Here is a 22,313-nt window from a genome sequence, read left to right as displayed (position 1 = left end):
ATTACAGTTGCAAGTCCTTTGGATCAAGTCTCTTAACACCTTTGCACAGCAACAGATATAATAATAATAATGATAATGATTATTATTATTATTATTATTATTATTTTTATTATTATTTTTTTTCCAAAAATAGCTCAAAACTGTGAACATCAAATTGTAAGAATGTAACATTGTTTAGTTTCCCTGGACTGTATGGAAATGTACATTCGCGCCAGAGAAAATGTAATGTTTGCGCAGCGCTCTCCAGAGTCTGAACGTAGCGGCTCTTCATGTAGGGGCTCTCCGCTTACATTATTCATACGGAGGAGGGTGTGACTTGCTGGCTCTTTTTCCGCCTGTATAAAGCGAGAAGTTTGCGCAAAAGAAAACACAGATGGAGAAGGCCAGTCGGCTCGCTGTGTCACAGAGAGTCACCTTAAGCCCGTGTGACAACTCCAATTCTGTCCCTTTGTGACAAGCTTAATCACTATAATGCCCGGTCTCTGCGCGCTTTGTCTCGCCGTCGCGCTGGCTGCGCTCGCCCGGTTCACCGGCTCTGTGGGGCCGGTGGTCCGATGTGAGCCATGCGACGCCAGCGCGCTGCAGCAGTGCAAACCGCTGCCGAAGGACTGCGCGGAGAGCGTGAGGGAGCCTGGCTGCGGCTGCTGCATGACGTGCGCCCTCGGCGAAGGACAGGCTTGTGGAGTGTACACTGCGCGCTGCGGCTTCGGCTTGACCTGCAAGCATCAGCCCGGGGAGAACCGTCCTTTGCAAGCTCTGTTGGAGGGACGAGGGGTATGCACCAGCGCAACAAAAAAACTCATCAGCTATCTTAAGCCGGCGCAAAATCAAGGTAGAATGTGGTGCTTTCCATTTGCGCATTTCATGGTTACTTTATTCCCAGTGTGTCTGTTTGGGTAATTCTGACTGGCGCCCTCTCCATGAGGCGCTGCTGTGACCGGGGCTGGGGAGCTCCCTCTTTATTACAGATTAAGTGCGTATAAGGTTGAGACTGATCTTGTTATAGGGTAAATGGCACACGTAAACATGCGCAAAGGTGCTACGTTTGGCAACTATTGGTTGCATCAAGAAAACATTTTGAAAAAACCGAGAGGGTCCCAGTTTAGACAATGAGAAGAAGTTTGTGTCGCTCTCCATGTGCGCATTTGTCGCAAATTATGAAATTTAAAATAATAAACAAAACACCTTGGATTTTTCTTATTATAAAGCAACCAGTGCTCGTTTAAAGATGCTATCTTATTGTAATCCATTCATTTATTGCCCTAAAAATTGACACTGATAACACAGGTATGCCTTTACACTGCAGGATTTCACAAAATATTAAGTATGCAAAAAGTGGACTGAATAATAATAATAATAATAATAATAATAATAATAATAATAATAATAATAATGATGATGATGATGATAAAAGCTAACTCTATTTAATATGTATTTGAGTCGATGTTATCACTGGATGCATCAAAATGAAGATGGTCCACTGCAATCAACTTTACATAAGTACAGGGGCCTGAAGCTTTCGACTCCTTTTCCAATTGTGCAGGATTCTGAAATAACTTAAACATATTTTGTTGTTGGTCCACATAACACCTTTGTAAGACAAATTTAATCAAATAAATCAGGAAGCATCCTCAAGATTAAATGAACCTACTGCAAGTAACTCTAATCATTTGCTTAATGCCTTACATGATGTCATTGGAGGCAGGTGTGCATAGACTGTTTTTCTGGGAGGATATATTTAATATAAAATGGTGCCATAATTTAGAAAACTGGCCATGGCATATTGTTCTATAGATGATAGACTTTCTATAATGAGTTAAACTGACTTCATGGAAATGTCTGACTTGTAGCATTTACGTTGCATCCGCACATATGCATGCATGAAGATGACCTGGCTATTTCACCCCACCACCTAGTGTAGTATGACCCAACATTTAGGACTTTTCCTCTTCAATGCCCTAACTTATCTACAACTCTTGAATTCTTGTGCACTGCTTGCACAAGAATGCAGCAGCTTCCCTTAGTCCAGGATGGGGGCCAGTGTAGTTCAGGTGTCTAGCAGTGAGTAGAGTGACATGGGGGTTGGTTGGCCTATATAAACAAGAAACACACACTCAAAAATCACAGCCCATTATCAATGAACTGCTTGCAAGCCTGCACAACACTGGGGGTGGGATCCTGTGCATGATGATTAGTGTGGATGCTGCTCAGACTGGTGAAATGGCACACACGCCACCTTCATGTGAAAACGCACACTTGTGTGTTTAGGCACCTGGGTGCCCCTGTGTGTGCTTTCTGCTTGTGTATTTGGTTTGAACACGCAAACACTTGTAGAACTATGTTGTACTTGACTTTTTCTCTCTATTTTTTTAACCATTCTCAGCCTCAGTTTTAAAGAATTTCGAAATTCTTACATGAAAGGATCTTATACATAATGATGGTATTACAGTGCCTCCAAAGATGGAGATGGAGTTTTTTTTTAAAAAAAAAGATGTAGGTGGTCTTAAGCGCCCCTGTTGGTCAGATTATGCCATTGCAGCTTAGTGGTTTCCACCCCCATTGGTTCCCATTTCCAGAGCAGCTTCTCCTCCCAGACATTAACAAGCTCCCCTGACCACAGTTTGTGCTGTTTACTCCTGTGCCAGTATACAAACAAATTGCGTAATGTGTTTATCCAAAATGCATAAAGCTATAAAAGGTGATTTATTTTGATCATAAAAAATATTCTGACTGGAGTCCTAAATTTTGTCCACATTATTGGCCATTGAAAAAGATTTTTTTTTTTTTTTTTTTTTTCAGGGAAGTTGTTGTTGACATGTCATTTAGTTATTCCTAGTTCTTTTGACTGGAGCACCACTGCCTCGCAAATTGATCAGGTAGCCACAGAAAAAATGGAAGGGTGGATTGCCAGCCTGGCTGCCCACACGAGCTACACACCCACATGCTTGTCCACCGCCCTCACCACAGCTCGCGCACACTAAATCTGCTTTGAGTTAGAAACAGTCTTCAGGGTTCTGGTGTGCTTTTCCATTGCCCACTTTACTGTGTGATGATGTGGTTGATCGGGGGGGCAGATCGTGGGTAGATTGGTGCACCCCACTTTTGGGAGGAGTACTTGAAGCCCCATTTTTTTTATTTTACTCATCTTTAACATTTTAAAATGAAACCATCCCAGCCCAGTTACTTTTGATGTTCTCCCTCACTTTTCATTTGACATTTTTCTAATCTTCTCACACATGCTTTTTAATGTTTTCTTTCAATTTTTTTGCTGTCTATGCCCAGGAATTCTCAGATTTCTTTCTCCAGTTCCTCCTTTATCTCTTGCTCTTCATTGTATGCAAATTTGTGAATACACTTTAATTCTAACTCTAATTCTAGATCTAACTTTTTTTTGTTTAATTCTAACAAGCCTTTATTACACAGCCAACAGTTCTCAGTTGGATTGGGAAGCTTAGCAGTAATATTTCCGTATTTGTGTAATTTACAGGATACAATCATAAAAGTTTGGTTTTGGTTTGGAGGTAAATGCAAAAAATGTTTTGGGGAAAATAAATTATTATAATTTGCTGCCTGATTTTCATTTTGAAACCACATGAGATGGAGCAAAATCTGGTCCAAATATGGCAAGTTTTTAAACAAGCTTGAGCTTTGTAATAAATCACATAACTCTTACCATACATCTGTATACTGTGCCAAAAGAGTGAACTGGCACCAATTTCACAGCTCTAATTTAAATTCGTCTTTGCAGAAAATGCAGGAAATCAGGTGGACGATGGCGCCAATGTGACCGTGACCGTGACGGTCGTGCCTGCTGAGGCAACTGTGAACTGTGGGCACAGCCCAGGGTCAATGAACACTAGGCCTCCTCTGCACAACACACTTATCCAGAAGGCTGAAAATAGGAAGACGCAGAGCTACAAGGTGGAACCTGTGTCAGGAGGAGTCAGTAAGGACATGCACAACTTCTCCCTGGAGAACAAGAGGGAGACTGAGTATGTAAGTCACACCCAGAGGCAATGAGACTTTCTGTGGTAAAATCTGTGTTTGGGATGATAGAAACATAGACAGAAGTAATTAAAAATTAGCTCTGTCTGTGGTAAATGTGGGTTCGGCACAGCTCATTAGACAACACATCACATTGTAATGCACACCTACAAAACGTTACCTCACCTTTTAAGTGTGCTTCACATGCCTTTTCAGATGAATACCTACTTTCAAGACGAATGCAGATTAACACAAAGAAAAGCAAATCATGGTCCAATTTGGACTTCATTCTGTTGACCAGAGATGGCTATCTAGATTATTTGATTTTCAGAAAGATGCCATGTCTTTTTTTTTCTTTTTTTTTTTTAGCATTTTCCAAAACATTGTTAGTTTTCATTCCGCAGTGTTTTTGTAGAAAGGCCCATCGAGTACTTACTAAATATTGCAAATATTTGATGTTCTCAGATGTTTTCCAGCCAATTTGAATGAGTTCTTTTGTCTACAAGAATATACAGCAAATAAACAAAAAACAAAACAAAAAAAAACAAAAAAATCAGTGTCCAGATGTGTAGAGTCAGTAGAGTCAAAGAGTCAGCAAATCTTTTTAGGCTACTAACAAGATTGAGTCAGGGTACTGTATTCAAGTGAAGTGATGATCATCTTATGCTTCCTGATGACTTCCCGGGTTTTTAGTAACACGACATAGAAAAGACCTAGTAATTACTACTTTACAACTTGTTAATTTAATAGAAACAATTTTAGCATCGATCTGAAAGGTCAACCAACAATATCTTCTAGTGTTTCTGCGTAAGCTATATTTGTCCATAACATATGGACAAGAAAGTTTTTTATGGTTTTCCTCTGGGTTTAAATTGGGACACAGACAAAGATGCCCAGTACATGGATGTCATTTTTTTTTTGATGATCTGACAGCTACTTTACTGCTGTTCAAGTTGCCCTGCACCTCTAATGCCGTGCATTCCTCTTGGTTTGCCACAGTGCTTTGGTTTTTGTAACTAAGGCAATGCCATAACTTCATAGACTTTAATAACATATGAAAGCTAATATGTTATTGTACGTGTGGACATCTTTCCATTTGTTGGTGTTTTGGTCATCTTTTGTACATCCTGACTGTGTCTCAGTTTTTGTCTGTTTACTTATCAGAAAAATGATCACAGTCTCAGGGATCTGGATGAGGCGGTCTTTGTAAGCCTCTTTGATGTCCATGGAGCATGGAAATTTACTGCCCATGGACTAGAGAGCTGCAAACTGTCTTCAGGCACTCCCGGTGTTGTATTCAATAGAGCAAAGGTTCTTTGTTGAAAACCCCTATCACTATGCATGTATTTATTTACAGCTAGGTCTTTTCCACAGTTACACAAGTAGAAAAGTTAAAAGACATCTGGGGACAAAAATGTGTTGCAGATTAATTTTACAGAAGAACTGATGTTTTATGAATGAACAAAGTAAAAGAGGGTCACTGTGATACCTTGGCCATTTGCAATAGGAGAAAATTTGTGCCACTGTCAACACGTAGGTGGTATGCATGGAGAACTTGATGCATGTGCTGTAAAAAACAAAAACATACAAACAATGCCAAACACTGTGGTGCTCTGCAATTTGTGGATGAAAGTCCACAGACTAACTTTATGTTCTTTACTGATGTTTAGGTACAATTACTTTTGATTACAAATATTTTGAAGCTGTAGGTACCACTTTTTTTCAAAGCTGGTATCTCATTTTGGGGCATGACCTCTTTAACCCGGACCCACCAGAAAGTTCATTTCTGCAAGACAATGAGTACCTACACAGACTTCCCAGTTCAAACTAAGAAATTAGGATGTTTTATGCATGAAAGAACAGGACCAGACACAGGTCAATTTTCATTGTTTATTGCTCAACACAAACTCTCAAATTTGTGAAAGTATTCCCAATATTCTCTGTGCCTCCAACCTCTTTGCAATCTCTTTATGATGGCGTGTTTGCTGCGTTGTTAGGGGCCGTGCCGACGGGAGATAGACAGCATCATGAACAGCCTGAAGATCAACAACGTGCTCAACCCTAGAGGCTTCCGCCTTCCTAACTGTGACAAAAAGGGCTTCTACAAGAAAAAACAGGTGAGTGGCTCTCCCTGCTGTTTCATCTATGCTTTTTCTGTTACACACCAAACTCTCTCGCGCACGCACACACACACACTCTGACACACACCTGCGGACATGCAAATAAACCCACCACATGCCTGAACACTTCCAAAGAATCTTCAAAGACTCATCCCAACCACCCACACATGCACAATCCCCCCTTTTTTGCTGCTCAGGTTGCCTTGACAGCCACATCAACACTATATTATCAGAATGGCTAATAACCATGTATTACTCCGGTAAATGCACTGCAGCCGTCTGACTCATGCCTCACAGGAAATGAAGTCGGTCAGGTGTGTTTGTGGGTGTGTGTTGTGGGAGCGTGTGGGGGGTAGGGATGTAAGAATGTGGTCTGGGTGTGTGTGTGTGGCGCGGTGGATGTGGCAGCAGGGGAGTGTATGTATGGCGCTTGTTTGATGGCGGTAGTTTTTGGTGGGGGTGCCGTTGGTGAAGTAAAGAAAACAAACAGGCCGTCACTGGTTTAGATTTTCTTGTCTGTGGAGCAGCAAACCGAGGCCACCCATGGCCAGCTCATTTAAAAGACGAGAGAAAAAAAAATCAAACAAAGAGAAAGAAGCAAGAATGTGAAATTTTGTTGGAGGACAATTGGCTGAAACTCCTTGAGGAAATGTGGTGCATGAAGGCAGGTGGGGCAAATAAATACCAACATCTAATTTTATGAGGTTGCATTCCACAGAGCCCATTCCAACAAACACATGAGTCACCAAAAACATGCATTATTACTCAGAGTCCAACTCAAGATGTGACAAAGTTCTAAATAACACCCCTGATCATAACCCCTATCCTCGCGGCTCCAAACCACTGGTTTTAATCAAGCAATCAAATCTCTGTTTGATTATCTAGTATTATCTAATATTCCTCAAAAGATTTTATTGGAGATCTTTGGAGGAAGATATCCAATGAAACATTTAATGACTAGCCAAATCAGATAGACTTTTTGGTTAACCACAAGGTTTTCTTCCTGTCCAAAACCAGTGTTTTGGATATCTGAGATTATTGGAAAGACAAGTGGTTGGCTCCTTTCCCAGTCATGTATTCAGCTTTGAGTTCTAGAACTTCACAGGGAAATGTTCCTCCTAATAAAAACAACCATTGATCATACTTGGGGCAGATTTAGGCCTAAAGTAATTTTAACATTCTGGAGCCAATTTGAATCTGTGATGGCAAAGAAACCCTTCTGACTCCTCACCAAAAACAAATTGTCAACATACGAGTGGAAGTGTCCAACATAGTTAGTCAGAATTATAAGGTCTGATTAGTTTACTGCTAATAGGATTTTTTTAATTGATTGCTGAGAAAGGTAGGAATAAAATTATGCATTTCCTGATGAAAAACCATCAGCATATGCTTCCTAAGGATGAAGGATACTACAAAGTCAGTGGCTCATTACCAACAGTGGAGTTTCCATGTAGATATTTTAACACTTTTTTTAAACCAATGTCATTAACTCTCTTTGACTGTATGATACTATAATGATATAGGATCTAGAAATTGCTTGTTGCTCTAATTCTACAGATTTATAATGTTCATTATGCTGATGTCAGATAACTTTTCAATAAGCTTTGTCCTTTGTGACACTTTGCTGATTAATTTGCTTTCTTTTGGCTCACAAAAAAAGATTTGTTAAGATCTAGAAAAGATTTTCCCCACTAAAAAATTTTAATGTTTTTTTTTTTTTTTTTTTCTAGTTTGGACAAATGGCAGCCTTCACATCTGATTGTGAATAGAAAGATTGAAAATCGAGATCCGTTTTGACAAATCAGGAAAAATTTGAATGTCTTACAGAAAGCCATTACCATGTATTTTCTAATTCCACCAGTAAAAGTGTCGATTCTGGTGTAAGGGTGTGTTAGGCTGAGGACAGTAGTGTGCCTGGTCTCGTCGTCCTTTTCTCAGAAGAGCAGGCGTGTGTTGTGTTGAATCCATCCGAGGGGATGTGCCTTCACGGTGTGTTGCAGAGATTTATGACCGGAAACTTAGTGAAGAGGAGACCGTGTGAACGTCTAGGGTGACAATGCTGTGAAAAGAAGGGAGCATGAGAGTTGGGGGTGGGGATGAGTGCGAGATTGAACACATGATTTACAGTACTATTTCTCCCTCTGTAACCTACAATCTTTTAAAAGAATTAAGTCCCAGTAAGGCTGCTGAAAGGTGTCTGGTTTCATCTTTCATTTCTTCTGAGAACTGGATGGTGATCAGACTACTTCTAGGAAAAATGAATCACCAGGAGCCAAAAAGCATAACCCCCAGTCGACTTAGGCTCCCATTTGTTTTTACTGCTTCTAATTATATTCAGGGATCAGGCAGACATTTTTATGTTAATAAGCCCATCTCACTATTGTCTGTCGGCCTTTCATTTCTGTAGTATAGGAAGACACGGTACCATTGGAAAATAATCCTCCATTTTAATGGATTCTCACTGTACTCATAATTTCATTGCCAGACAAGCCAGTCTTCCACAAATTGTTTAAACAGGTTGGAAACATCCTCTGCAAGGGCACTACAGCTTTCACATAGTATTTTTTTTCCAACTCAAGCATTGTAGAAGTGATCCAATGAGGACATTACTTGATCTCATAGTACGCTATTTAGACACTGGACTCACCTTGACACGCTGGATCTTGAAAATTAAAGGAAAACTAGTGGCATCACTTCCTATTTGATTAATTCACCAAATAAGGACCTGACCACTTGGGGGAATGCAAATGATTCATAGGTAATTCCCAAATTGCCAGACAATGTTTTCATATCATAAAAAAAAATAACAAGCACTTTGGAAAGATTACTAACTTAGTCATAATGGAAAATGCCTCACTGTTAGTCCCAGTATGAAAAGCATATTAAAAGCCACATACACATGTTTCGAAGGTGTGACAGAAGTCGATGTTCCACAAAAAAAACACTCAATTTCCTCCCATTCAAATCCAATTGAAACATCTTTTTCCAGTGTGCTAGCTGGCATGGGAAGATAGTAGTCAGTTTGACAATATCAGTTATTTACAGTCCTAGTAGAGATGTGCAATTCGCCATGTTTTTTTATGGAATAAATATGATGTGACACAGAAGTCTACTCTTGGGAAAATAAAGAACTCATGCCATGGAATTAAGCCAAATAGGTATTGACCTTCATAACTGAGAAAATGGCTAAAAAAATGTCTATTCACTTACACTTGTGGCACTAGTAATTTTGTTTAAAACACACATCTCTCCCAATACTTGCTGTAAACAGAGCTAGAAATAACAAAGAAGTGGCTTTATTACATCCCTTGGTTGACTCAGTAAAGCTGGATTGCCATTGCTCTTATTGTACATTTCAATCTGGAAATTTCTTCTAATTCACATAAAATGAGAAAATCTTCCAAAAAACAAAAACAAAAAACAGAGTCAAAACCATGATTGTTAGATGAAGAAGCAACCCCACTCATGAAGTCTCAATCTTTGCTTATTAATTATGTAAAGATCAGACATGAGAAAGTTGCAGACATGTAAGCGAGGTTTTCTGTTAGCTGGTAATATGAGTGGCCTGTAAGAAAAGAAGTCAAGCAGCGCAGACTGTCTCGCAGCTACAACACATAGAAACCTATTTTTAGCTGCAGTTATATGAATTGGCTCCATATCCCAGCTCAGGGCCTACATGAACCAACACTGACCCGCTCATTACACCCCTCAAAGCCTCACTCTCTCTTTCTCTTATTCATCATTCCACACACACCCATCATTACCCCCCTTTGTGCCTTGCCTACAGTCATGCACCAGCCTTTTGTTCTTCCTGCTGGCTCCATCATTCCGTCCATCCTGCCCTTCCGCCCACCTGGCTTTTCCTTCCTTGTTTGGCCAAGAATCACCCTGCCGAGGGTTGTGAATGGGACGGCAGCGTCTGCGTGCACTCTGCTAGAGTTAAGTGTGTGTGTCTGAGAGGAAGAGGAGGAGAAGGAGGAGGCGGTGGGTTAAGGATGTGAGCCAGGTGCCAGTGTACTCTTCTGCTTCTTCCTTCACTGGGTGCTGGCAGTGCCAGGCCCATAAGGGTTGACTTATTGAGCGTGACTCAGAAGGATCTGTATAAACGTACTCACTGACCACAATGGCTTTATAATAACTGACCAACTTTCAGAGACCCAGACATCTATTTTCACTCTGTCTCTCTGCTTGGTTCTGTTCCCTTCCCAAATTTCAAATCCAGATCTTCTTCCGACTCCTCCTAAACAAAGTCTGTTTTCCTCCAGTCAATGTTGCATAATGTACAAAGCAGATTTGATGGGGTTTTTTTTGCAGCCTGCGCGGTATACATTTGTGAAGATGCCAGTATTATTCTCTACAATATGAATCTAAACTTAGTTATCTTAATGAACATCAAATCCCCCAAAAAAATATTCTCAGTATCACAAAAGATAATAATACGCAATGGGAGGAAACGCTTAAGCCAGATCACAGTCATTACGTTACACTTTACGAGAACATAATGTGGCATCAATGTAGCACAGCTGTCATTTATACCAGCTGCTTGTGACGTGTAACACTCACTGTGGTTCCCCCTCCTAAACAATAACTGTCACTGCTGAAAGATCAAGTACCGCCACTCTTAAAATACTGCGTGAGTGAAAGGCACTCAACAAATACACTGAAGCTTGGTTGAAACTGTATGTTCCTGCAGGCTCAGCTCAGTTAATACATCTACTAATTTGTACCCCAATTCATACCCACATGTTGCCTCTTGGTCTCTTTCTACTTCCATTTTGACCCTGTAAACAGATCATTTTGTAGTTATTTGATGCTTCTCTGTTTATTTCTTAGCATTCTTTAGTAACAATGGAGAAAGAAAATCATGAAAATTCTCACATATTGTGTAAAAGATCATCATATATTATTTTGTGCTTTTCTTTCGATTGATTGCACTGCTTGCACTGTTCAAATCAGTCGTCTCCGATTAAGCATGACAGAAAATGACCCCCAGTCAAGCCTAAATCAATTTGCTAAATGTTTTAATAATCACAGAAAATGTTTCTTACTTTATTCAAATTCAAAAGTTTACCTAAAGTAAAAGTTTTACTTTTAAACAATTTGGGAATGCATATATAATAATAACATATTAATAAAAAAAGCAGAAGACTTAGTGAAGATCCTCCTGATGGAGGGATGGTTAGAAAGTGTGTTAAGGTGAAGACTCCAGCAACAATTGAAGTGCAAAGAAACAACTTTATTTGTTGACTAACGTGTTTCGGCTTGTGGCGTTCATCAGGGTCATTCAAGGCAGGCCACAAGCACGCCCATGCATGCACCTAAGAAAAAGAGTTTATAGTATGAAGATTTGTAAATGGTAGTTTGTGTTTAGGAAAGGGAACCAGTTGCAAGGTTCTGACCTGTCTTACTTCCACATACTCATTCAGTAATACAGATATGAGTGCATTTTTTTTTTCTCTTTTCGAATCATAAAATCATTCAATTGTTCTACAAAGCGACATAATGTACATTGTTTACCATGCAACCCTGTTTTTTTTCCTGCATGTGCTGAGTAGCGTTACTTTTGCTAAGCAATTTGCAATGTGTCATTATCTGTAGCTAAGTTAGGATAGCCAGAATACAAAGAAGCACAAAAGGGTTATGGGGAAGGTATAGAATTGGAAAAAAAAAAGCTAAACTTAGTTAGAAGGTTAAAAAAGGAAGAACGGAGTAGAAAATCAGTTAAATAATTGGCAAGGATATGACTACAGACAATATTTAAATCCAGCACAGCTGATTATTGGAACCAGAATCAGATGAGTGTAATAAGTTGAATGACTAACAGCTGCATAGGGACATGAACTGGGGAGCTTATTGAAAAGTGAACATTGGAAAACATAACAAATACTCAGATCAAAACCAAACTGAAAGTCCAAGGATAATGACAGTAGATTTAATCATAGCATTCAATTTGCAAATTCAATTTAATTATGTTGTTTGTTAAATCAAAAACTAATTACTTGAGCTTTTAAATAATTTTACCCATGAAATAACAAGAATGTAAAAAATTTACAAGGGAACATTGAAATAAATATAAAACTTTTACGGCAATATTGTTTTCACTCCTTCCTGCAAGTAGCCACAAAGAGTCGTTATGTCCCCTCAAGACAAAACCCTGTTTGGAAACGCTGTGGGTACTTACGCCGGTAAATGAGAAGCATCCTATGCATACTTACTGTCTTCATTCAGCTTGAGAAAAATCTATCAACACCATCAAACTCTAAGCACATATGATTATTCTGATCTGGTCACTCATTTAATGCCTCAGAGGTGATTTTTTTTTGTTTCGTCACATCCTCCTTATCACATTTGTTTTGCACCATACAAACTCTAGCAAGTAACATGTAGTCTCTGTTTTAACATTTATGTACATTATGTCTTTGCTTAAAAAAAAAAGAATCCTGGACTTCATGTCTTTCAGATTTTTTTTATATATTTTTTTTTATTTTATAAAAAGCAATATCCCGCAACTACTGCCAATGCATTTCCAAACACATGCACAGATGCACCTTCTTTTACACAAATACATACGCCCCTATGCCTACAAACACACACCTTGCAGTTTATGAGCTTGTGTTTATCCTGTGGTCGAACCAGGCTCTTTTTAATGTCCGTGAAGCCCAGCGGCGCTGCCATTAGTTATAAAGACCGGCGTCACAAGAGCACGCTTTCATACGCACAACACATACATACACGTCTCATAAAGGCAGCATTATGAATGAGCAGCATGTATGTTTTTTTTTCTAGTGACAGCCGCGTTGGACCACGCAGCACCAGGAGCGTGAGGAGTACAGAGCACAAGGGTTTAACCTACCCTCAGTTTGGACTCTGTGGTGGAGTGTGTGGAGATCATAGGATAAATGGGTGTTCGTCCCCCCAAAAAACGTATTGACTATCAGTTTTCATCTAAAATGATGGGAAAAAAAGCTGCGTTTCTATTGCATTGTAAGTCTCCACAATGTGTGCCTTGGTTGATATTTATGCCGATCAACAAAACTTAAAATTGCTTGAAACGATACGAACAAAAGGTATTAACACGCTTTTGTGCGTTTTAAAGTCTCTGTGACTCACTTTCTTCTTAATGCAAGGTCAAACAGCTGATTTTACTACAGTGAGGTTTCTGATTTAAATGTTTGAGGCATAGTTATATAACTGCAGTGATAAAAGACCTCTCAAATGTTTTAAAAAGTAAAACTGAGAGCTTCATTTGTTTCCTAAATTGGCACATGAAGCACTTGACAATCCCTTGGAAAGTTAAGAATGAAACTTTATCAAAGTGGTCCAAGGAAGAAGGTTCTGGGTTCTAATATAAGTTGAATGGAGTTTAAATTTTCTTACATACACAGGTTTTTCCTCAAAGTATTCTGGTTTTCTCTTTGCACCCTGAAAACATACATTAGTGTGTTCATTTCTTGTAGTTGACAAGAAATAATTAGCAACAAAGCAGAAAATTGATAGTAATGCCGTCAAGCTTTACTTTGGAGTGTGAGGAACCTGTGAAGCCATTTCAAAGAATTTTCTTTTGTATTTCATATTCAGTTCATATTTTAATTAAACATACTTTGCTGGTGTAGTTTACCTGTAAAAGCTGTTGTTTTAAAATGTGTGCAGATATTTGTCAAACTATTTAAGTGGTCTTTTGATCCGGTATGGCAGGGACTCAGGTGGTACAGCAGGTGAACCCCCACAGGTTTCTAGTTTAATCCCCGGTCCCCGGTTTTTTAAACATGGCTGTCCTTAAAATAGTCACACCTTAAACTTATAGCATTTTGAATTTAGGGGAAAGAAGCCATAAAAAACAAGTGACAATAACATTTTGACTCTTACATGGTTTGATCACCCGTCGTGTCACCTGGTGGAAGCAGTTCCAGTTGGCTAGTATGACAGAATGCATTTTCGGTTTAAGATTGCACTGTATTGGTTAAACTGGCTGGTATTGGACTGGTTCAATCCAGAGGTTCTCAGCGATGTTTTTTCCACTTGTTGCTTGGTCAGAAAATTGTAGTCAAAAAGTTTTCAGTCTTAGTTTTCTCATGATACCAGTCTGATAAGGCTTAGAAGTTAAGTTATGAGGCAAGTAGCTATAGTTTGGGTGCTTTTGCTGGTTTTCACAAGCTAGACCATGACACATCAGGAGTCATGGATTATCACAGTAAAATCAAATAATATGTACACTTACATTGAATATAGTTTTAAAAGACTATTTAATTTTATTTTGACTTATTTAGAAATCTAATATTCATTGTGGATTAGTATTATTATTCAGATCAGGATTTCGATCATATTATTTCAATTTTTCTTTTTATTTTATGAATTTATGTCATGGTGGATGTATTTCAACCTGAAATATTTAGTTTTTGGTCAAAACCGATCTTTATTTTCATTTTGTGACTTTAACGATTCCTTGATTTTAAATGGTTCTGTTTTCGTTTGCGGTTAATTACTTTGGATAATGAGGAATAACATAGTTTGTCTCATAATTAGCATAGATGCATAACTTTTAATCCAGGTGCATACTGCCACATTGATATGATTTTGAAGACATTTACTTTAAAGTTAAATCAGTTGGAAGAACATATTTTATTTTTCCAAAATATAAAAATACAGCTCAGAAATGTAATAATTACACAGTACATTAGTATTAATCTGTTGTGTGTGTGTGTAATAAAGCAGTAAATAAAGAATTGCTTGAGATGACTGCTAATACCTCAACAATTAAAGAGAGACTGAGCAGAAATTCAAAGGTAGCCAAGCAACAGGAGAATGCACATGTGCACATTTTGCTCTTCCACTCCCTTCCACCTTTCTCTTGGCTTTTCAACCCTTTTGTGCACACACACGCGCACACATACACAACACAACACAGACACACACATGCTCTCCCTCCATGCTCATGAAGGAGTCTATCATCATTTACCAGAGCACAGGAACACAATGTTAAGCTTGTCTCTCCAGTCTCGTCTGCTGGGTCAAGGCTAAAATAGAAGCTGTCCACAGAATTAGACGATGGCACAGTGAGAGGGAGGAGTGCAGAGCAAGAAAAGGCAGAAAAAGTGAGAATGAGACAGTTAAAGAGGAGGGCAATTGTTAGGAAGAGAAAAGTTCCCTGTAAAAAAAAAAAATCTGCTGAAGATGCTGGTGTGTAAGAAGGCAGCATTTTGGGAGGCGTACTTGCTCCCCAGACTGCTGCAGTAGTTTTTGGTGAGGTATTTTAATAGGCCTGTGTCTCTATAAAGCTGCCTTTGATCATGCACTTAGGCTGCACGTGAACGCCGGAAACAGACACCTGGTCACACTCTAAAGCTCGTCTGTCTGCCTGCCTTAAAGTACGAGGAGACTTTGTGCCAATTCATGACTCAAATTTAGGGGCGTTTTCATACGGATCAAACAAACATGCGTGTAGAAAAGTTTCTTGTTGATGGAATCTTGTCATTTCTTCACATGTGGCGCCATTACTCATAACTCATTACTCAAAACAAATAGACTACTCATCCTTAATAGCTGTTTAATTTCCACATACTTTAAAGGCCACTCATCATGTAAAAGGCAATTTGTGATACAAAGCTTCTAATTTGTCCCTAAAATCTAAATGCCAATATAATCTCTAACATGAAAATGATACCATTAATCTACAACAGTCAGTAGATGGTTAGATGGATCCACTGCTTTTCCAAATGAACTCATATTTTCTTTTTCTTTTTATACATCTGGCTTGTTTCTGTTGCTTCACCTTCATATTGAAGCCAGAAGTTCAGTTGACCGTATGTGCTATCAATACTTATTAAGATGCATTTAATTTTTTTTCGTATAACACTGTGACGTTAGAGAGTTTCCACTCAGTTTTGATTGTTTTATGATCCATTTTATGTTTGTGAAAGACATTGGAATATGACACAGCTGTGTAAGCTTGTTCAGGAAGACTGACGCCTCTTTTCATTTTAAATCCATCCATCTATCCATCCATCTATCCACCTATACAATCATCCATAAAAAAGAGTTTTGAATTTTGCAGGTTTGCTACTTCAAGCAATGTATGAGTGTCCATTTTGAATTCACACAGGTGTTTATTTGCTAAATAAAAAATAGCAAAACCTACATGGAGAGCTGCAGAATCATGCATCATATTTTGATATAAAAGTGTAGGATATTTTGGAAGGACATTACTCTGTGGCTGATTCTGCTGGGGATTCATTTTTCTACCAAAACTGTCCTGAATGACACATACACCCAGTCTCAGCTGAATAGTACTGCCTGTTGTCGAATACTGTTACTAGTTGCTGATAAAACTCCGTACTGGCTGGTCTCCTTCCCGTACAGTAGGAGATTGCAGGAGGAATAAAGTGAGTCAAGGTTTACCCTGACTTGACTGATCGAGTCACTTCAAGTGCAACGCAAAAGGAGCTCATAAAGTTGCCACCCTACAAAGCTTGGCCCCCTGTGGGACATCTGATATTACTGCATACATGTGTGTGAGCAGGTGGGAGGTATGTCTGCGCGCAGTCCACAGAAATCATGTTTGTGTGCAGCCTACATGTTTGCTGGTGCATGTTTATGTGAGCCCACGTGCACACGCAGGGAATAATCAGCTCCAGATGAGATTTGAGTATCTGCCAGCTTCCCAGAATAGCAGCGCTGCCTTCCCTGCAGCCCTCCGACTGGCCTTGACAAATATTTTAGCAACTTCATGTTTACCTTCACACTCGAGGGTTCTCACCCCCTCACTCCCAGTCCCTCTCGATCAGAATTAATCTGCTCTCCACCGAGTAAACTCCTCAGCAGAGCCTACGTCGGACAAACTCTGCAGTACGCTGGCCTCATATAGATGCCTGAGTGAAGCTCCCCCGCTCTCTGCTCCAAAAAATTCATTCCCGTATCTATCAGCAAGCACGCAGCTGCATCGCCTGTGCTGTTTATCTCTAAAAGTTCCCGCACATAAAAATTCACAGACAGTCACAGGCAGCAAGGCATTCCACTCATCGTGATCGATGGGATGTTTGCCTTTTTGGAGCTCTGGCGAGGCGTGACAGCTGAAAAGTGTCATAAAAAAGAACGGAGTCTGAATTAATATGAAACATTTCTGCACATATCTAGCAATTTCTCACTGTGTCTGAGAGAGAGGAAAGTATATTTTTCCCATTTTTACAGTGCCTTACGAAAGTGTACATACCACTTGACGTTTTTTCACATTTTGCCAACTACCACCACAAACTTTAATGTGCTTTTATGAGATGGAACACAAAGCAGTGAGTTATCGAGGATGCGGGGAAACAATGAATGCGACTGATTTTGTACAAAATATGAATCTGAAAGGTGTCGAGTGCATTTAAGATTGTCTCTGAAATCCAGTGCAAACAACTGCAAACAGTCCATCTGTGCAATTTAATCCCAGTGTAAATGCAGCTGCTCTGTGAGGGCCTTAAAAGGTTTTCTAGAGAAAATCCAACGCTTCAAATTTCTAAGAGTGCTGTACAATTAAGTACAACATAAAGTTAAAGAAGTTTGACCAAATCTAAGCATTACAAACATTAGAACTGGTGCATCATTACTCAGAGGGGTTGCGAAGAGACAAGTAGTACCTCTGGAGGAGCTGCATAGCTCCACAGCTTGGTGTTATTACAGTTATTAGCTGTACTCTCCAGATCCTGGCTTTAATGAGTGAGTGGCAAGATGAAAACCATAAGAAGACACATTTAAAGCTTGCCACAAGCTATCTAAGGGACACAGCAAACATGTGGAAGAAGGTGTTCTGGTCATATGAGACCAATATTGAACTTTTTGACCTACATGCAAACACTATGTGTGGCAGAAGTCTAAGTCTGAATATCCCACTGAATAACCCATTATTCCAATGGAGAAACACGCTGGTGGCACCATCCTACAGCAGATGTTTTTTTTTTGTTTTTTTTTCTTCAGCAGGAACAGGCAAACATTAATGGGGAACTGGGTGGAGTTGAACACAGACCAATTTCGGAAGAAAATCCTGTTGAAATATGGGCAAATTTTCAACCAGAGCTCCAACTGAATCATGAGTTCAAAGCATAATCATGTGTTAAAATGGCCCAGTCAAAGTCTAGACCAAGGATCTCCCCTGAGGCCTGGGTTTGAGGAACCCTGGTCTAGATCATGGAAAACTGAAATTAGTGGCAATATTTTTCAAACGTCATTTGTTCAAGGACACTTTCCATCCATTTTTCTTAGGAGTTTTGCAAAGAAAAATGGGCAAAACTTTAAGCTTAAAATTCTAATAAAATGTGCTGAAGCTCCTGGTAATGTGACAAAACGTAAAACAGAAGTTCAGCTTCTGTAAGTGCTTTTGCAACTTGTCACTAAGAGGTAAAAATAGCTGTCTTCTCATCTGGTTTTGTGAGAACAACCAAACACTTTGATAACATTTCTAATTTTCCCATGTTTGTTTTTCTTTTTTTTTTTTTTCTTTTCTTTTCTTTTTTTCAGTGTCGTCCATCCAAAGGCAGGAACCGGGGCTTCTGTTGGTGCGTGGACAAATACGGGCAGCCTCTCCCAGGCTACGATGACAAGCAGGGCAAGACAAAGTGCTATCACCTGGAGAGTAAATGAGGGGAGGACAGATGAGACAACCCATGGATGGAGAGAAAGAGGGGACGGAGAGAGAGAGAGAGAAAGGAAAACAGCACAAAAAAGTCGAAAAAAGAAATGGAACGAAAGAAATAAGGGAAAGGGAACGAGGACCTGTTTTTGCTCTTGCATGTAGATTGATGTAAACATTTGAAGGAACTTTGGACCTTTTGTTTTAGGTCCCATTTCAGGGGTGGGGGGAGTACAAGGATTAGGGAGAGGGTAGGGGGTGGAGCACGGTCTCCTGTCCTTTACAGCTATCTGTCCTATACTTAGGGAACCTCCATCCTTTCTTTAAAATATGTATAAAAAAACAGTTAAGCTGAGACAGAATGGGAGGAAAGAATAAATCCTATCATCTGCACTATTTTTAAAGGGGGAGAGGAAGGAGGGACTTTCCCACTCACTTTAAAGAGGACTTGTTTATGACTGTGACCCCGCGCCCCCCTCTAAGAAAGTCACACCAACGCCGATCTATCATGTGTGTGTTTGTTGTAAGTGTGTAACCGCGAGGTTTGTTTGTCTTTTAATCCGTGAGCGCCTGCATAACTTACGTTTTCACAGCTGCCTGTCTGTGCAAGATGGTGTGTGAGAGCATGCTTTCCCAAAACAGCTTCCCTTCCTTCAACCCTGCTCCATCAAACAATGCAGAAAAAGACAACACCTTCTGGCTCAGGGTCCATTTAGTAGTGCAAGGTGTATGGAATGGCAGAGTTTTTTGTTTTTTTTTATTTAGCACGTTGACCTCCTTTCTTTGCTGCCTTTTTGCTGTTTGTCACTGATGTGCAGGGTAGATGGATTGAAGGCAAACTGTGCAGTTAAAGTGCCTTAAAATCTTTAACACCTCCTTTGTCCTTCTTAATTGCAAGAGACAAGTTATGTTTCAAATGTTAAGACTTGAGAAGTCTTGAGAAGACTTGAGAGCATCCAATGCACAATACATTTCTAGATTTTGATAATCGTTTTAGAGCAAATAGGTAAATCAGCATAACTTCTTGCAGAGATCCAAGGCACCTCATCCTCTGTTTAACAAGATTTTGAAGAAAGGATATTAAAAATACCACCCCAGCCTGACTGTTGCATGTTTGCTGAATTGAAAAGCCGTCCAAGCTAACCTCATAGGTTCTCATGAGTGCATTTAAAAAGCTAGTTTGCTCACTTGAAATTTTCTGGAACATCTGATTTGAGATGGTTTTCTAGTAGAAGCAGTGCAATCTACTTAAAATCTGCTTGCATGTTTACAAACACGACATTAATTTTTCACCCCCGTGTTCTCCCATGTTCTGTGTTCATCCTTCTCTCACATCGTTCTTGCAGCTCTGAGGTTCTCTAGTCCTTAATCACATGCCATTGTCCTCAGCTTGCCCTCTTTCTGTGTATGTGCCTGATCCTGATCCCTTACCCCTCCTCTTCCTGTCTTAGTGGTGCAACATGGTGTTTGCTTGTTTCAGTTTTTTTTTTTTTTTTTTTTTTCTTTACGGGTCAAGTCAGGTGTGACCGTTTTGCTCTGCCACAGGTGCCAGCTGCCCCCTATGCTTCAAGCACAAGCACTTATAGCACTTTAGCTGCCCCGCTGCTACGCAGCTCTAGACAATTGGACCTATCTGCGTATGCGTACCTTTCCATGGCGGTAATGCCAAATTTAACAGCGTGTTATAAGAAAACAATAATATTCCATTGAGACAAAGAAATGAAAGTAAATTTATACAATTCAGCTCCATTTCTGTGCAAAAGCTTTACAGCATATCTTTTTTTCCCTTTAACTTGCAGGTTGTCAGACTTTCATGTAATCTTTTAAAGTGTGTTTGATCAGCAGTTCTAGTGACTTTCTCAGGGCTTTAAAAAATTTTTTTTCCTTGAAATTCAACTCAACTATCCAGTCCTTTTACCTCACCATGACAGTATACTGTGCATCTTATTTTGGGAAATAGCACAAGGTTAATACTAGTACTAACTAGTACTGACTAGTTAGTACTAACTAGTAGTAACCTGTACCGGTTAGTTATAACATGTACTGTTTTAACACCAGAGGACCATAGAAGTTAATGAAGGACCCTTTTGCATTTGATTATTGAAAGGTCAGTAAAGTTACATGAATGCTTCCCAGCCCACATGTGTGATTTTATGAATAACACATAAAGCATGCTGGAAAAAATTGCTAAAAGTCTATTTTGGTCATCAATTCATAAAATTTGCAAGAAAGATTTTTTCTGCTCTTTTTGTAGCTCAGAATTAAACTGAGTTTTGGTTCAGTGAAATGGATACACTTCTGTTTGAGAAGTGTCTCTGTGGACAAAGTCCAAAGAATATCTGTCTAAATGCCGCTCTCTGTCTTTTACAGTCAACATAACCCAATCATAACTCTTTAACTTGCAATATGACCAAATAAGCCTACAGAAAAACATTTAGAAAGGCTTGAGAAATTAATCTAAACCACTTTAGCAGCATTGCAAGAAAGTCTTTCTGCTTGGAAGCAAACTATGAAGTAAAGAAGGGTTGTTTAAAACTTTTGGACTGTAGTAGAAACCAGGTCTACTGGCAACAAACATAACAAACAACCCCATTGGAGTTTTTCCATTCAGTGCATCTATTTTTTTTTTCCTTTGTTTTTATTGTTGACGCTTTTGTTTCTTTGAGAAAATGCTCGTGTGATCGCATGCCAACAAATCTCCACAAGGTGGACACAGCACCAAAAATGCATTCACACACATGGCAGGGGGTCTTACAGAGGCAGTGCGGTCCTCTCCGTGGGGCTTCCTGCCCCATGCTCTCCCATATCCTGTGCACAGACTTGAAATGTGGAGAGACGGCCGAAGAGAGCCTGCCCAGTAGCTCAGTAGCACCACATCAACGTAACACACTCAGATGGCGGCAATTTACAACCAGCCTATTGGTGCTAAATCCCATCTATTCAAAGACTTGATTTAAGGGGAGGAACAAACAGAAAACATTTAAGCTATTCCCTCCCTAATATTTGTACGTGTGTCTTTTTATATATTATTATTTTTATTGTTATTTTTAGTAATATTTCCCGGCCAGCTACATGTCTGACTGGACATCATGTACAGTAGGTAAAAATAAAAATTATTTATCTATGAAAGAATTATAAGCTGATCCAAAATTGGTTTTCTTATGAAGAATTCAGTGACTCACCGATTGCACAGCACAGTCTATATGATTCAGTGTATTTTTGGGGACTATAATCACTAATGAATGTTTTCTTCTTAAAGAACCATTTCCTTCTGTTGCTAACCTCCACTCCCTCTCAGTGTGGCATTCAGGCCATCCATGTTCACCAGCCCTTAAGGACAGTGAACCTCTCACAACATCACTTCCCTCCATGCACACTCAGCCATCCCGCCTCCGCCAGTCAGCGCAGAACCAGGGTCACATTTCTGTTCTGTCACATTTTATTCAGTTTTCAAACCAGCTTCTTAAAGCTGAAGCTCTCTCTGTTCACGGGTATTGTAATGTTTTATTCAAGCTTCTCGTGGTACAAGCTAAAAATCACAAAGCTATTTTTTTTCCAAGAGAGGAAATGATTTTGAATCAAAATATACTTTGTATTTAATGTCA

At 39.5% G+C, this 22,313-nt stretch overlaps 1 protein-coding gene across 1 annotated transcript; it reads left to right on the top strand.

The window, feature by feature from the left end:
• The first annotated feature begins 346 nt into the window (after nt 1-346).
• On the top strand, nt 347-22,100 carry LOC106936141 (insulin-like growth factor-binding protein 3). Its single transcript, XM_015016970.1, has 4 exons — nt 347-832; nt 3,749-3,996; nt 5,982-6,101; nt 18,597-22,100. The coding sequence occupies exons 1-4, from the start codon at nt 472-474 to the stop codon at nt 18,717-18,719; spliced, it is 852 nt and encodes a 283-aa protein (XP_014872456.1). The 5' UTR covers nt 347-471; the 3' UTR covers nt 18,720-22,100.
• The last annotated feature ends 213 nt before the right edge of the window (nt 22,101-22,313 follow it).

This window comes from Poecilia latipinna, unplaced genomic scaffold (genome assembly GCF_001443285.1).
Source record: "Poecilia latipinna isolate Pla-1442-1.1 unplaced genomic scaffold, P_latipinna-1.0 Scaffold2085, whole genome shotgun sequence".
NCBI lineage: Eukaryota > Metazoa > Chordata > Actinopteri > Cyprinodontiformes > Poeciliidae > Poecilia > Poecilia latipinna.
Note: the sequence above shows the minus strand (reverse complement) of the source record. Positions and strands in the feature narration are given on the sequence as shown.

Excerpts from the sequence above, each read along its gene's own strand:
- LOC106936141 (XM_015016970.1), top strand. The coding sequence starts at position 472 with ATGCCCGGTCTCTGCGCGCTTTGTCTCGCCGTCGCGCTGGCTGCGCTC. Across the intron at positions 3,997-5,981 it reads ACAAGAGGGAGACTGAGTAT|GGGCCGTGCCGACGGGAGAT; the intron begins GTAAGTCACACC and ends CTGCGTTGTTAG. Across the intron at positions 6,102-18,596 it reads GCTTCTACAAGAAAAAACAG|TGTCGTCCATCCAAAGGCAG; the intron begins GTGAGTGGCTCT and ends TCTTTTTTTCAG.